This window comes from Delphinapterus leucas, chromosome 15, assembly GCF_059928025.1.
Source record: "Delphinapterus leucas isolate spDelLeu-1000000601 "Yukka" chromosome 15, BTC_Dleu_Yukka2, whole genome shotgun sequence".
Classification (NCBI taxonomy): Eukaryota; Metazoa; Chordata; class Mammalia; order Artiodactyla; family Monodontidae; genus Delphinapterus; species Delphinapterus leucas.
The window spans coordinates 16350206-16363746 of record NC_143143.1 but is presented as its reverse complement, the minus strand read 5'-3'; the positions used below and the strand labels follow the sequence as shown (position 1 = coordinate 16363746).

At 55.8% G+C, this 13541-nt stretch overlaps 2 protein-coding genes across 7 annotated transcripts in view; one reads left to right on the top strand and one right to left on the bottom strand.

The window, feature by feature from the left end:
- Positions 1–26: 26 nt before the first annotated feature.
- Positions 27–3831, top strand: HIRIP3 (HIRA interacting protein 3). 3 transcript variants are annotated; one of them, XM_022588341.3, is made up of 7 exons: positions 27–145; positions 223–343; positions 462–576; positions 816–1681; positions 1939–2107; positions 2191–2289; positions 2376–3831. In XM_022588341.3, the coding sequence occupies exons 1-7, from the start codon at positions 81–83 to the stop codon at positions 2537–2539; spliced, it is 1599 nt and encodes a 532-aa protein (XP_022444049.1). In that variant the 5' UTR covers positions 27–80; the 3' UTR covers positions 2540–3831. The 3 variants fall into 3 exon arrangements, with proteins under 3 accessions (XP_022444049.1, XP_022444048.1, XP_089752047.1); XM_022588340.3 differs by having other exon boundaries at positions 816–1837; XM_089895921.1 differs by having other exon boundaries at positions 223–345; positions 462–580; positions 816–1837.
- Positions 3651–13541, bottom strand: part of TAOK2 (TAO kinase 2) — a 19070-nt gene continuing 9179 nt past the window's right edge. Inside the window, exons 12-20 of one of the 4 annotated variants that reach the window (XM_022588337.3) lie at positions 12901–13068; positions 12467–12727; positions 12106–12267; positions 10294–10659; positions 10005–10208; positions 9442–9681; positions 6123–6335; positions 4980–5162; positions 3651–4897 (exon numbers count right to left, since the gene is read on the bottom strand). In XM_022588337.3, the coding sequence (XP_022444045.1) occupies positions 4376–4897; positions 4980–5162; positions 6123–6335; positions 9442–9681; positions 10005–10208; positions 10294–10659; positions 12106–12267; positions 12467–12727; positions 12901–13068 (2319 nt within the window). In that variant the 3' untranslated portion in view covers positions 3651–4375. The other 3 variants (XM_022588339.3, XM_022588338.3, XM_022588336.3) reach the window with 3 other exon arrangements.

The window sequence follows — 13541 nt, the reverse complement described above, 5'->3', positions numbered from 1 at the left end:
CGTGCGCAAGCTCCTGTCAAACGCGCGGACGGGGGCCGAGAAGAAAAACGGCGGGAGCCGCCGATATCAGGTGGAGCAAAATGGCTCGGGAGAATGAGATGCAGGAGTTCACCCGTAGGTTCTTCCAAGGCCGCCCGGACCTCAGGTGCACCGGAGGTTGGAGGCGGGGTTGTAAAGGGTAGGGGCGGGACAGGGACTCCGTCGTGACACGTGTTTCCGCAGCACGCTTACGCACTCCATCGTGCGGCGGAGGTTCTTGGCTCACGCGGGCCGCGACCACCTGGAGCCCGAGGAGAAGCAGGCGCTGAAGCGGCTAGTGGAGGAGGAGCTGCTGAAGATGCAGGTGTGGGCCCGAGCCTGGGCCACCGCAGGCGGGGGTTGTGGCCGTGGAGGAGGGGCCTGAGAGCGGTGGGGCAGAACACAACCTTGATACACGTGATGCTCTCTTGACGCACACACAGGTGGATGAAGCGGGTGGCAGGGAAAAGAGGCTCGACGTTGCCAAGAAGGCCAAGAGGTCTCCCATCCCCTGCCGTGACCCAGCGAGAAAAAGGTTCCGTTTCAATTCGGAGTCAGGTTAGTGCCTTGTGCATAGTTGGTTCATGCTAAAGGTATTTATTGTGCGTGTGTTATGTTCCAAGGCCTTAGGTGAGGGCGCGTGGCCCGTGAGTCAGGAGCCAGGAACAGGGTGGACTGAGAGCTGTTTCCTACTGCCCTTCCCTCCATCAGAGCAGGATTCAAGGCAACCAATCCCAAGTGGAGGGAGAAGGGACAGGAGGAACCTGTCCCAACCTCCTCTTCTCTCCACATTCCAGAGCCCAGCTCTGCAGCCTCCAGTCCAGACTGCTTCGGCCTCCCAGCAAAGAATGGGATGGCAGCAGAAGTCAGTCCAGCCGAGGATGAGAATCCAAAGCGAGCCTCAAAGAAAGCAATTGAGAGCAGTGACGAGGAGGAACAGCAGAGGGACCTGACTGCAAAGATGGGATTAGAGAAGGAGGAGGTGAAGGGGAGCAGTGAGGAGGAGGAAGAGGGCTCTGCCAGAAAGAGTAAGGTCTGGAAAGAAGAGAGCAGTGAGGAAGAGGAAGATGAGAAAAAGGAAGAGAAGGAGGAGGAGGAAAAGGAGTCCAAGGGCAGGACTAGGAAGCAGCCTGGGACAAAGAACAAGCAGGCACCAGGCAAGGCCTCAGCCAATAGGAAACAGGCCAGGGAGGAGAGTGAAGACAGTGAGGAACGTGCCCAGGGGCCAGGAAAGAAGGCAAAGGGAAAGAAAGGAGCTAAAAGCCACCAGGAAAATGAAAAGGAGAGTGAGGAGGAGGAGACCCTAGCCAGGAAGAAAGAGAACAGAGAGTTAGAAGAGGATTGGAAACTCACAGCCCAGAGCAGTGGAGGTCAAAGGTCCTCCTCTTTGGAGGAGAGGAGCTGTAAGCAGAAAAGCAGGGCAGCAAGACTGCTGGGATCCCCGGGGGACAGAGAGGAACAGAAGGAAAGATCAGCAGCAGGCAGTGGGAATAGCAGTGGGGAAGATGAAGAGCCCCTAGTGCAGAGGAAGAGCAAAGACAAGACCCAGTGGAAGGGTAGGAAAAGGCAGAGTGGAAGCAGTGAGGAGGATGGGGAAGACAGCTGGAGGAAGATGACGCCAACTACTGGAAAGAGAGCCAACGTGGGCAGTATCAATGGTGAGGTAAGTGACTCGGAGAAGGAGGTGAGTGACAGCGAGGCAGAGGGGACCCCCAAGGAGAGGAAGAACCGCTCTTCCAAGAAGAGCTCCAAGAAAGGCAGGACACGAAGCTCCTCCTCCTCTTCCACAGATGGCAGTCCAGAACATAAAGGCAGGAAGGTGAGGGCTGAAGATGGGGTGGGAGGCTACCATCAAGGAAGAGGGAGACCCTGACTCAAGCCCCAAAGGCTTGGCCTTCAGCTGCTATCTTCCCTTGCCAGGCTGGCTCTGGTCGCCGTGGTGAGGACCACCCATCTGTGATGAGGCTAAAGCGCTACATTCGGGCCTGTGGGGCTCATCGAAACTACAAGAAGCTGCTGGGCTCCTGCCGTTCACACAAGGAACGCCTGAGTGTTCTCCGGGCAGAACTGGAAGCCCTGGGCATGAAGGGTGAGGCTGGGCGTGCCCTGGGGGCTGCAGGAGAAGGCCTTGGCTGCTGGGGAGGAGAGGATCACGAGCTTCTTCTGCCCCAGGTAACCCTTCCTTAGAGAAGTGTCGGGCCCTGAAGGAGCAGCGGGAAGAGGCAGCTGAGGTAGCCTCCTTGGACATTACCAACATCATCAGTGGTTCAGGTGAGGGGCTTCCTTCCACTGTCCAGGAGCAGATGGGGCATGGACTTTCTCAGACAACTCATCTCCTGCTTTCTCATCCCCTCTAGGCCGGCCACGCAGACGCACAGCCTGGAACCCTGCAGGAGCAGCAGCCCCACCAGGGGAGCTATACTGCAGGACCCTGGACTCAGAGGAAGAGCGGCCCCACCCCCCACCCCCAGACTGGTCACATATGCGTGGCATCATCAGCAGTGATGGCGAGAGCAACTGAGCTCCCCCTGTCCCCAGGAGGGACTTTCCACTTGTAGAAAGCACGTATAGCATACCCACCCCCAACTCTGCCTGCAGAGCAGAAGCAGCTTTCTTCGGAGAAGACTCACAGCTCCCAGGGACACAAGTTATTGGGATTCTACTTCTCAGCTTCACATTCCCAGTTTAAAGTGTTTACAGGGATTTATTTTTAAAGACTCAATAAAGGAGTGTTTGAATCACCTCATCAAAACTGGTCCCCCACTCTCACCCCCTGTACTTTGGTCCAGGAAGCTGAGGAGTAGCCACTGTCCCCCTGATCTGGTTCCCTTTAATTTCCCCCAGATTCTCCAAAGAAAATCCCAGCCTCCTGACCCTGCCATCCAGTCTGCCACCAGGCTTGATTCAAAAAGAGTGTGGCTGCTTTCTCCAGCCTGACCAGTGGGCCCCTCTGACTACTTAGGCCACGCTGTGTGGCATGTGGGATCTTAGTTCCCCAAACAGGGATCAAACCCATGCCCCCTGCAGTGGAAGCAGGGAGTCTTGATCACAGGACCGCCAGGGAAGTCCCTGACCACCCTGCTTTTAGTTGTCTGATAACCTAAAGCTTAGTTGGGAGGAAGATCTGAATAACTGGCCTTAAGAAGAATGTGAAGCACAAAATGAAAGGTCTTGGGAACAGCTGTTGTTTATGTCTTTCTTCCCCTTTCTGGAAACAGCCACTTAGTCCACGGGCCGACTCTTTCAGCCTTCAAGCGGTGGGTACAGGGTCTAAACCTGACCAATCAGAGCACCCCAGGCCTCTGGCTACAGATCAAACCAATGAAGTCACTTCAGGACTGCTGGAATTCTTGCTGTTGAGGTTGTTGGCAGGTTGTAAGGCTTGAGCTGCCAGGGGCCTGTGCGTAAGGTGAACCTTCCTGAAAATCTGGAGCCAAAGCAAAGGGAAGCAGAGGTCCAGCGACTGATGACTTCCTTTGAAGCTCTGGATTCAGTCATGTCCAAAGTCAGTAAAGTCACTGAAATTTTTAGTTACACAGCCCAGGGAGTTCTCTTTAAATACAAGTAACACTATCACCTGCCACTGAACATTCCTTAACATACACCTTAGACAGAAAAGGTGAGTCCTGGGATCTGTTAGAATAACCAACAGTTTATTAAAAGCTTGCCATGGGGCTCTGTGCCAGCCCCGTAGCTGGGAGGGGCTCTCATGACTGCCCCCAGGCCTGGGAGCAGCCCCTTCTAAGGTTCTTATTTTGTTCCCCTGCCCCAGCTCAAATCTCAATTTAAAAAAAAAAAAAAAAAAAGGATAAAGGACAAGACGGCACAGGACGTCAGACAGCAACAGGGGAATGGAGAGACCCAGGCATCCTGACCCCCAAGACCCCATCCTGATCTTTCTTTCAGGAAGAACTTTTCCTCCCGTTCTCCCCACCCCAGGCCCCAGACCTGCTCTGTCACATCCCAGGTCTGGGGGGCCTGGCGTCCCCAAGTCCATGGCCCCATTCCAGGGCGTAGTATAGTTCGCTTTATATAATATATCTAGACCCACCCTTCCCCTCCCCCAGGGGACTAGATGAATATTTGACACGCATATCTCCCTCCTTTCCCGAGGCCGTGATGGAGAGAAACCCTGGCACCATGGTGGGGAGGCAGGGGCTCCTGGTCAGCCTTGAGGCACCTATGCCCAAGCTGGCCTTGGGCCACTGGCCAGCCCAAGAAGCTCATGAGATAAGGTCTGAGGGGAGCTGGAGCCAACTTCCTGTCCCTCACCCTTGGATGGACCTCAGGCTTACAGCCCTCCAGGATCAGGCTCCACCCACCCCTGCCTCATTCATCGGCTTATCCACCTTGTACTTCAGGAATAGAAGTGGGAGGAACCATTGAGGATGTGGGAAGCGACACTGGTGCTGCGGCTCAGAGGCCCAGGCACTGCAGCAGCAGGTGGGCCCACATTGTCACTGCCACTGCCCCCCGAGGCTGCTCGTCGCAGGGGCTGGGGGCTGTTTCTTAGCAGCAGCAGGGCTCCACCACGGGGTGTCCCACTCTGTGCTGGGGGCCCCAGCCAGCTTGGGGGACCCGGGGGAGCCAGGAGAGAGGGCTGACGCCAGGCTGGGGGGGGCATGCCTGGTGGAGGAGGGCCATGGCTCCAGTGCGCCCCTGAACGGGGAACAGGACGGGAGGGCCAGGCGGGGGCAGGGGGTGGAGCAGGATAGCCCTGGGCAGCAGCCTCAGCTGGGATGCCCCCCAGAGCCATACTGGAGAAGCCCAGCCTCATGCTCTCAGCATCGAAAGCCTCGATCTCACGGGCCTGCCGCTCGAGCAAACTCCGGATTCGCTCAGAGCGCCCCGTCTGCAGGGCCAGCAGCTCCTCTTCCACCTGAGGCACCCAGAATAGAGGTCAGAGGGTCGGGGGTGGGGGCTGCCCTCCCCACCCCATCCTGGAAGCCCAGCCCTCTTACCCGCTGCTCCAGCAGTGCCCGCCTCAGAGCTACTCTCTGCTCCAGCTCCCGCAGCTCCCTCTCGTGTTGACTCTCCGTGCGGATCTTGATCTTGCTCTGGTAAGCATTGAGCAGCTCCAGCTCCTGTTGAAGCTGCTGCCGAAGGGCCTGGAACTCTGCCTCCTGGGTCTCATCAAGCCGCAGCTAGAGATTAGGTAGAGCAAGTTTTCGGGGCCTCCTCCCCTACCCCCACAATCCTCCCCTGCCCCAGCAGGCCTGGGCCCTCAGGTTTCAAGAAGCAGCCAGTCTCAACATCTATCAAAATGAAAGGTCGTCATACCCTGTGACACAGCAATTACACTTCCAGGAATTTATCCCCCAGGTATACTTGCACATGTGCTCGAAGGTGTTCACTGAAGCGTTGTAATAGCAAAATACTGGAAACAACCTAAATGTCCACCAATAAGGGATGGGTTAAATAAATTATGGTACATCCATACCATGGAAAACTCTATGCTCTTAAAAAATGAGATATGTGTACTGACATGGAAAGATGTCCAAGAAATACAAGGTGGAAAAAGAAGTTAGAGACCAGTATATAAAGTATGATTCCACTTTTGTTTAAAATTTTTATATAATTTTCTAAATATGCATAGGAAAAAATCTAAAATACAATTAATTGTTAACAACAGTTACCTCTGAGAGGTGGGTTAGGTGAGGGAACGGCAATGAATAAGAACACTTTTACTTTTTACAGTGTTATTTTAAGTGGCCTATTCCAGTGTGATGTGTGATCACTTTTAGAACAGCAAACTTCAAAATCCTCCAGAAGTCTGAGCAAATTGGCCTGAGGGCCACAATCATTTTTATTTGTTCCCTGTTCACAGATTAAACTAACTCAGGCCCAGGAAAAAATTACAGCCACTCTTTCCTTGGTGGTTCTTGGGTGGAGTAGGCAGGCTGGCTTTGTCAAGACCTTAAGAAAATACTTAAGAGAAATAGTAAAACCATTGCAGAGAATACCAACAGTGAAAGAATATCTGAGTTTCCCAAGAGCGAAAAGCCCTATCTCTGTCTACACCCCCCACCTGCAGTGCCCACAGCTAAGCTGGAAATACAAAGGCCAACCTCCACCACGCTCCCTCCCTGGACCCCAGGCCTCACCGCCTGTGAGCTGAGCATCTCTGAGATGGACTGGTCGTACTGCTCAGCTAGGATTGCCAGCTTGCGGGTCTGTTCTTCCTTGAGCCGCTTAAGGAGGCTCTTGTGCTGAGCTTTGGGCGTGGTCTCCAGCAAGTGTGCCCGCAGAGCCTTGTACTGCCGAGTCTGGATCTTACACGTCTCCTGGAACTGCTTCTTGATCTGCAGCTCCTTAGACTATGCAGTGGACGGACCAAGGGGAGATGGGGGCAGGGGGGAGGAGGAGGAGGAACAACCAGGGGAAAGGGAGAAGAAAGAGAGGAGGAGAGGAGACAGAAGCAGAGACAAGAAGAGGGAGAGAAACAGAAAACATGTTAGACAGAGGGGGCGGGGGGAGCTGTATACAGACAGACATGGAGAGATGGGATTGTGTTGAGAGAGATCAGGAAGATTCTCAATGGGCAAGAGATGCAAAGAAAACAAGACATCTTCCAAGAGCACGTTCACAGAGTTGGGTGGAAAACTCACAAGAAACAGCAGGAGAGTTCATGGACAGGGAACTGAGAATCTTGAGAGGACTGAGTGCACACAAGAAGCTTTGACCATGCAAAGAGGGAGAAAATACAACCTAGAGATAGACGCCTGTGAGCAGATACAGAATATGAACAAGTGAGAAAACCAAGTCACTCAACACACACATGGAAGACAGCAACACAGCTGAGGAAAGACAGAGGGAGTCCCAGGTTCATCACCTCAGGGTGGGAGGGAGGGAAGGATAAGCACCAAGCTAAGAAATGGATAAGATGGGTGGCCCCATCTCGGGCCACATAAGGGAAAGGGGCAAAGGAGGTGGCCAGAAAGGGCCCGACAAGTTCAACAGGCCAGCAGCTGCCACCCTGACCAGATATCCACATTCCAGCCCGGCCCCTTGTATACTCAGCTCCCACTCCAAGCCCACAACCAACCCCATTTCCGCAGCCCCCACACTGTCTGGGCCCCCAAACTCACCACCCCCTACTGTGGACGGTTTGCAGTGCCATCCCCCCAGCCCTCTAGGGTAATGCCTGATGCCAGGAGAGAAACTCAGCTCCCAGACAGAAGGCAACCACGTAGGGAGTGGGTTGGGAGGAAAGGCAGTGAATGAGGACAAAAGGACCCAGAACCTGAGGACTCTCGGGGAGGAATCCACAAACAGGGGAACTGTGGGACCAAGAAGTTCTGGAGAAGCTCAACAGGGGCCCAGACCCCTGAACTGGTGGTGGTCATGGTGCAACGAAGCTATGAAGGTAGAGAGGATGAGGCTGAGGAGTGAAAGGGGTTGAGATAACGTAGATGGGGTGAAGAGGTCATGGAACTGGGGGCCAAGGGTCCAGATTGGGGGCATACCGGGGAGGCTAGGCGGCAGGACAAAGCAGACAGAGGCAGCCTGGGCCAAAGGTACAGTTCCGCTCAGATATTTTATTTGTGTTTGTCTTTTTCTTTTTTTGGTGGGGGAAAGGGGACAGGTTGGAAGGGAGACAGAAAAACAAAATCAAAGAGAGAAAAAAAAAACATGACTCTTCCCACCCACTGCCACCCCTGGCCCCAGGCCTGAGTCGATGAGGGTGAGGATGAGCACACACAGTGGGAGAAGAGCAATAACTTAGGGTGTGGGGGGAGCATCAGGAGAACACAAAATATAATCTCCGGACTCCACGGCGGAGGAGGCTGCCTGTCTAGAGGCCCAAAGGGCTAGGGGTGAGGTGGGGAAGCATACCGAGGAAGGAGTGGTGAAAGGGAGGAGAGGTCTGGGACTGGAGAAACTTCACTGAGTAGTGGGAGATAAAGTGCTCAATGCTCTAGATTTGGGCTGGGGAGAAGCTAGAGTTGGTTACCTCCAGGGAGGCAGGGCCCGGGACTGGCGGGTTCGGGATCTCCGCCCAGCTAGAGTCTCTGGTGGTGGTTGGTGGGAGGCAGGGGGGCCTAGCCGGCGCTGGCTGCGTGGTAGCAGCCGGGGGATACGGCTGGGCCGCTCACCCCGAAGCAGGCCCCAACTGGCCAGTGTGTGGATGGCCCAGGGGGGCAAGCGGGTGGCTAAACCTTGGCTGGCCCGTGCCAGGCGCCAGTTCCAGCCCTTGCACAGGGCCCAAAACCTTGCCAACAGGGCTAGTGGGTGTCGGGCAGTGCGAGGATTACCCCGCCGGGGCCCAGGGATAGGCAGACGGCTGCGGAAGCCATCCTTGTTGGTCTTGGGGTAGAGTGCAAATAGGCCCCGATCCCCCACAGCCCCACAGCCCTGTAGGGCCCTGAAGGCCATGGGCGACAGACGCAGCAGAGCGCGCAACCAGAGTCGAGAGATGCCCCGGCGCATCCGAGGGCCCTGCTGCCGCACCCATTTGCCCCCAGCTGCCAGAGCTGCCAGAGGTAGAGCCAAGCCTGGCCAGGCTAGGAGCCAGGCAGCCCCAAGGCCCAGAGGGACACCCATAAGACCTCGGCGCCAGCTCAGACTGAGGACGGCCCCCAGTGCGGTGCCCTGAGCCAGGAGTAGGAATAGACTGGGGGGCAGGTGCAGAGCTGTACAAAGCAGTAGGTAGGAGGCCCCCAGGCCCACCAGCCCCACCTCAAGGGCCAGCAGGGCTGCCTGCAGGCCACCCCCACCCTGGGCCGCCAGCAGTGGGAGCAGCAGCAGAAGTAGTAGGGGCAAGAGGCCAGAGGAGGACCCCACTGCAAAGGAGAGTCCAGCCAAGAGGCCATGGGACAGGAGTCCAGGGAGCTGGCTAGTAGGGCTGGGCCTCAGATGTGTTGGAGGGGGTTCAGGGGGGATGTCTGGTGAGGGACAGCCATCTCCAGAATCCCTCGGGGTCCTAAATGGAGCACCCTCCTCCTCTTCCTCCTCCTCCTCAGGGACTGGGGTCAGTGTTGGACCCTGGACCCAGCCAAGCTCAAACTCCTCATCCAAGAGGCTACCATCCTCCTTCCCCCACAACCTCCATTCCCCGGATGCCTCCTGGCCCACAATGCTCCTCTCCTGGGGTGCCGGGGATGGAATTCTAAGCTCCTCTATCTCCTGCTCAGGTAGCCCCCAAACTTCCTCATCAACCAAACTCCTATGTTTCTGTGGACTGGGACTAGGGGTTCCTGACTCTTCCCCCGATATCCTCTGCTCCTCTGGCTCCAAGGCAGCCCCTTCCTTCCCCAGAATCCTTCTCTCTGGAACTGCTTCCTCCTCCTCTCCCAGAATTCTTTGGTCTGCCTCCTGGCCAGATGAGCAGGACTGCTCTTCTCTAGGGGTGCCTGTGTTAGGTGGTCCCAGAGCCCCAGGAATGGGGAGCGGGAGGCCCAGGGGACGCTGGCCTGCACGTACTTTGAGGCTCTTGGGCTGCTGGCGAACCTGGGCCGCATGCTTCTGCCGCAACTCTTGCTCACGCCGCTTATTGTACTCCAGCTGGTTGCCCAGCTCCGTCTGGTGCTGCAGGCGGGTGAGCTCAGCCCGTGTGCGCTGTACGGCCTGGAGCTGCCGTAGCTCCAGCTCCCGTGTGGCCTCATGCTGCCGTAGCAGCAATGCACACTCCAAGTCCTTCTGTGTCTGTTTCTTGTTCAAGTCCTGAGGCAAAAGGGAGGCAGGGCCCAGAAACTGGTCAGAAAGCCTTGTTGGTGTCAAGGAAGTGAGAGGCCCAGGACTCCTTGGCAGAGGGAGCCGAGGGTGGGGAGATGAGGGGTGTAGATGAGAGGTGTAAGGGAGCCAAGCTCCTAGCTGGCCTGGGAACTCTAGCAGGGTCTAGTGGGCACGAGAAGCGAAAGAGGTGTTGAAGAGAAGCCGAGCTGTGACACGAATGAGGGCAGATGGGAAAGACAACCACAAGTGAGGCAAATGGAAAAGGGTAGGTGCCTGGGATCTGGGAGGGGAACAGGGAGGGGGTGGCCTACCTCTCGAAGCAGGTCCTGGTCCAGGCTGTGACGAGCCAGCAGCATCTTGCGCTTGTACTGGCGACACTGCAGCTCAAAGTACTGGCGCTGCCGCCGCAGCAGTCCAGCCTCCTCCTCCGCCTGGCACTGCTGTAGCTGCTCCTTCTGCCGCAAAAGCCACTCAGCCTTCTCCCGCTTGGGTGTGCTGGGGTTCTCCTGGAGCTCCTAGGAAAGGGCAGCAGGAGAGCAAGGAGGTCAGGGCCCGCCTCACCCTCCACCAACCCCACCCACTGCTGCAGCCCTATCCCACCTCCTTCAGCTGCTCCTTCCGAAGTTTGTAGGTTCGCTTCTGCGCCTCCAGCAGGGCAGCCAGCTCCTTCTTCTGCTGCCCGAGGATGTGCTGCTGGAACTTACGCTCCTCAGCCTGGGCAGCTCGCGCCTCCTTCTCACCGATAGCCTGGTGCCGCCTTGACAGCTTTTCGGCCTCAGCCCCAAAGCCAGCCCGCTGCGCCTCGAGCTCCCGCTGCAGCCGCGCACTGTGCTCCTCACGCTCGCCCCTCAACCTCGACTCCAATGCCAGCAGCTGTTTCTGGTGCTGTCGTCGCATCCGCTTATAGCCACTCAGCTGCTCCCGCAGGGCTGAGTCCTGCTCATGCTCCTGGATCTGACGGCTGACCTGGGGGCGGGAGAAAGGATGAGAAGTGGGGCGCAGCCCTGGCCCCCATTTTATTAACACACATAGTCTTCGTGCTCTATGGGGGAAGAACGTGAGTGTTAGCCTTATGGGTTTAATTCTCATTTGATATCTTCCTCACACTTAACCTCTCTGAGCCTGCCACCTCAACTGGATCATGGAGATATCTCCTTCAGAGGTTGATGAGACTCAATGAAACAAGAAAAGGTGCTGAGCACAGGGTTTTGCATAAAAGTAGGAACAATTCAGATTAATTCAAAAGAATAAAAGAATCAGACAGACCTGGGACCAGATCCCAGCTCTGCCACTTACTAACCATGTGACCTCAAGCAAGTTAATGCTGCTAAGCCTTAGCTCTATTAAATGGGACAATAACACCTCCTCACAGGGGGCTGGGGAGATTAACTTTGATACCTATATAATAGTGTCTAGAACACTCTGAACCAGTAAGTGATGGTTCCTTCCCCTTCAGCAAACACTGAAGACCCTTTACAGCTCAGATACGGAGCCAGAATATGGACCATGGGACACTGGAATAACAAGAACACTGGGCCTGGATGTCCTCATCTGAAGTTTGAGCTCAGATCCCACTGTCAAGGGGCTATGTCAATGTACCCCAAACTAGTCCAGGTGGCCAAAACCCTGGAGATCACAGACCTCTCTACACAGTACCACAAAGCACCAAGCATCACAGGGTCTGAAGAGTTGTCCTAAAAGAACAACCAGCCATAAGCAGAGGCTACAAGAACATACTAGACCAACCAGTGGCCTCCAAGGGGACCATCAAATCTTACAGCTGAACAGGAATGTAATCTAAAAGTTTATTAAAAGTACAGACGAAAAACTATGTTTTAGGAAAAGTATACCCCTTTTCCTATGAACTGAGAAAAACATCGCTGTGACTTTAAGAGAGGACCAAGGTCCTGGTTACAGAATTTGGGAAGCACCAAAGGTAGCCCCCCCTGAGTCACAGCTGTTTCATCTCACAAATGGGATCATACCCTCACCCTCCCAGAAGAGCTGGAAGGATTAAATACGGGGATGTGTGTGGGCCTGAAAGCCAATTACTGGCACAGGCAGGTACCTGTACACCATCTCTGCCCTCTAGGGGCACAGAATCCAGCAAACCTGTCATCATGCTGTTCAGGAGTACCACAGCACAGGATATGAAGCACCTGGCTGGCCAGGAGCCTGGGAAGGCATGCCAGGAGATGCTATTTAAGTCCAGCCACAAAAATGGAGTACGAGCTGGGCAATGTGACCAAAATAGTCTGTTGGGAGAAGGGAGGGGAGAGGGGAGGGTTTAGGTGAGACGGTCGAGGTGAGAAGGCAAGAGACAGCAACACAAAGTGAGGGTGGAATCTGGACTTAATCATATGTCACTTCTGGACTTAGATAGTCTGGGGCATCCAGGATGGCTGCACTTACCAGGGAGGCAGTACGGATGGTGGCAAAATGGTCCCGGTTGCGGCAGTAGGCCCGTCGGCGGGCAGAAGAGGTGGTGGATGTGGGAGCCGGGGCTGCAGGTGGCTGGAGAGGGCCTGGGGTCATCTCTGGCTGGTAGGGGTCATCATAGAGGTTGTCAGAGCCCTAGAGGAAGGGAAGATGGAAGGAATGCCCAAGGCTCAGAGGTCAATGGGCCCACAGGGAGTTCCCTGGAGACCCAGGCAGACTTAGAGAAGGAGCAGTCACACATGGGAGGGGGAGCAGGGAACCAAGGTGATTCCTGAGAAGGAGAGCTGGGGCTCGGCCCTGCCGCTGTCAGGCCTACTCAGGGTGAGCTGCATACCGGCAGCCGGTGGATGATGGAGCTGTGGGAAGTGACTGTGTGCTCGCCCTCCTGCATCATGGCCATCTCCCGAGCTTCAGGGCCTTCTTCCTCCTCCTCCTCCTCCTCCTCCTCCTCTTCCTCCTCCTCATTGTCAGAGGCATCTGCTAGGCTGTTGACTGAACTGCTCTGGCTGGAGGCGCTGATGGACATGCTGGGCACTGAATGGCTACTCTCTAGACTGGTCAGCGTCCCGGCCCGGTGCATGTAGGGCTCTGCCTCCTGTGGACAGGACACAGGCTGTTGGGCAGGGAAGGGGAAAGACAAGGGATGTGCATACGGAGGTAGCACAAAGAGACGGGGGTATGGAGAAGGGTGGGGAGGGGCGCCAAGCAACCGCTAGGAGGCAAGCACAACATGGTGGTGAAGAAGGGTGGCAGGGCAAGCCGGGTCACCTCCTCCTCCTCTGGGGCCTCAGCGCCAGGGCCATTGGGTGCCTCTTGGAACAGTATCTTCTTCATTTTGCGGTACTGCAGATTGTCCAGCTCCCGAACAGCATCCTTGGTCCTCTGGATTAAGTCCATGATGACTGTGGGTGGCCGCTCCCGGAGCACAAAGCGGTGCTGGGGGAAGAGAGCACTGAGGCCTGCCGCCAAGCACCTCCCGCATCCCAATATCCCATGGATCTTGGCATTCCCTCTGGCCTGAGGCACTCCCCTGGGGCCCATGCCCACCACAGGTTGATGCTGGCCTTGTCCCAACCCCTCCTCCCACATTAATTTTTACCACCCCGTCTCTACTCCCCACACAGTCTCTTGTTCCTCCAGGCATGGCTGACAGGCAAGAACAGCCAGGAGATCTGGATTCTAGTCCAGGTCTTCTATCAAAGTGCTCTGTGCCCCTGGACACGTCATGAGGCCTCTCTGGGCCTCTCAAAGCATCCCACAATTATAAAACAAGTAGGTCAGGGTAGACAATCTAAGTCAGTTCCCAACTAGGGGTCCTTAGGCCCCTATGGATCTCTGAAGGGAATGGGGGCCCCTCTACTTTTGATAACTCAAAAAACCCCTAAGGGAAATCATACATTTCCCCATGA

What these genes read in the sequence shown, in the direction of transcription:
- HIRIP3 (XM_089895921.1), top strand. Translation starts at nt 81, where the DNA reads ATGGCTCGGGAGAATGAGATGCAGGAGTTCACCCGTAGGTTCTTCCAA. An exon ending in GGAAGCCCTGGGCATGAAGG is followed by an intron (nt 2,108 to 2,190) that starts GTGAGGCTGGGC and finishes CTTCTGCCCCAG; the next exon opens with GTAACCCTTCCTTAGAGAAG. An exon ending in CAACATCATCAGTGGTTCAG is followed by an intron (nt 2,290 to 2,375) that starts GTGAGGGGCTTC and finishes CATCCCCTCTAG; the next exon opens with GCCGGCCACGCAGACGCACA.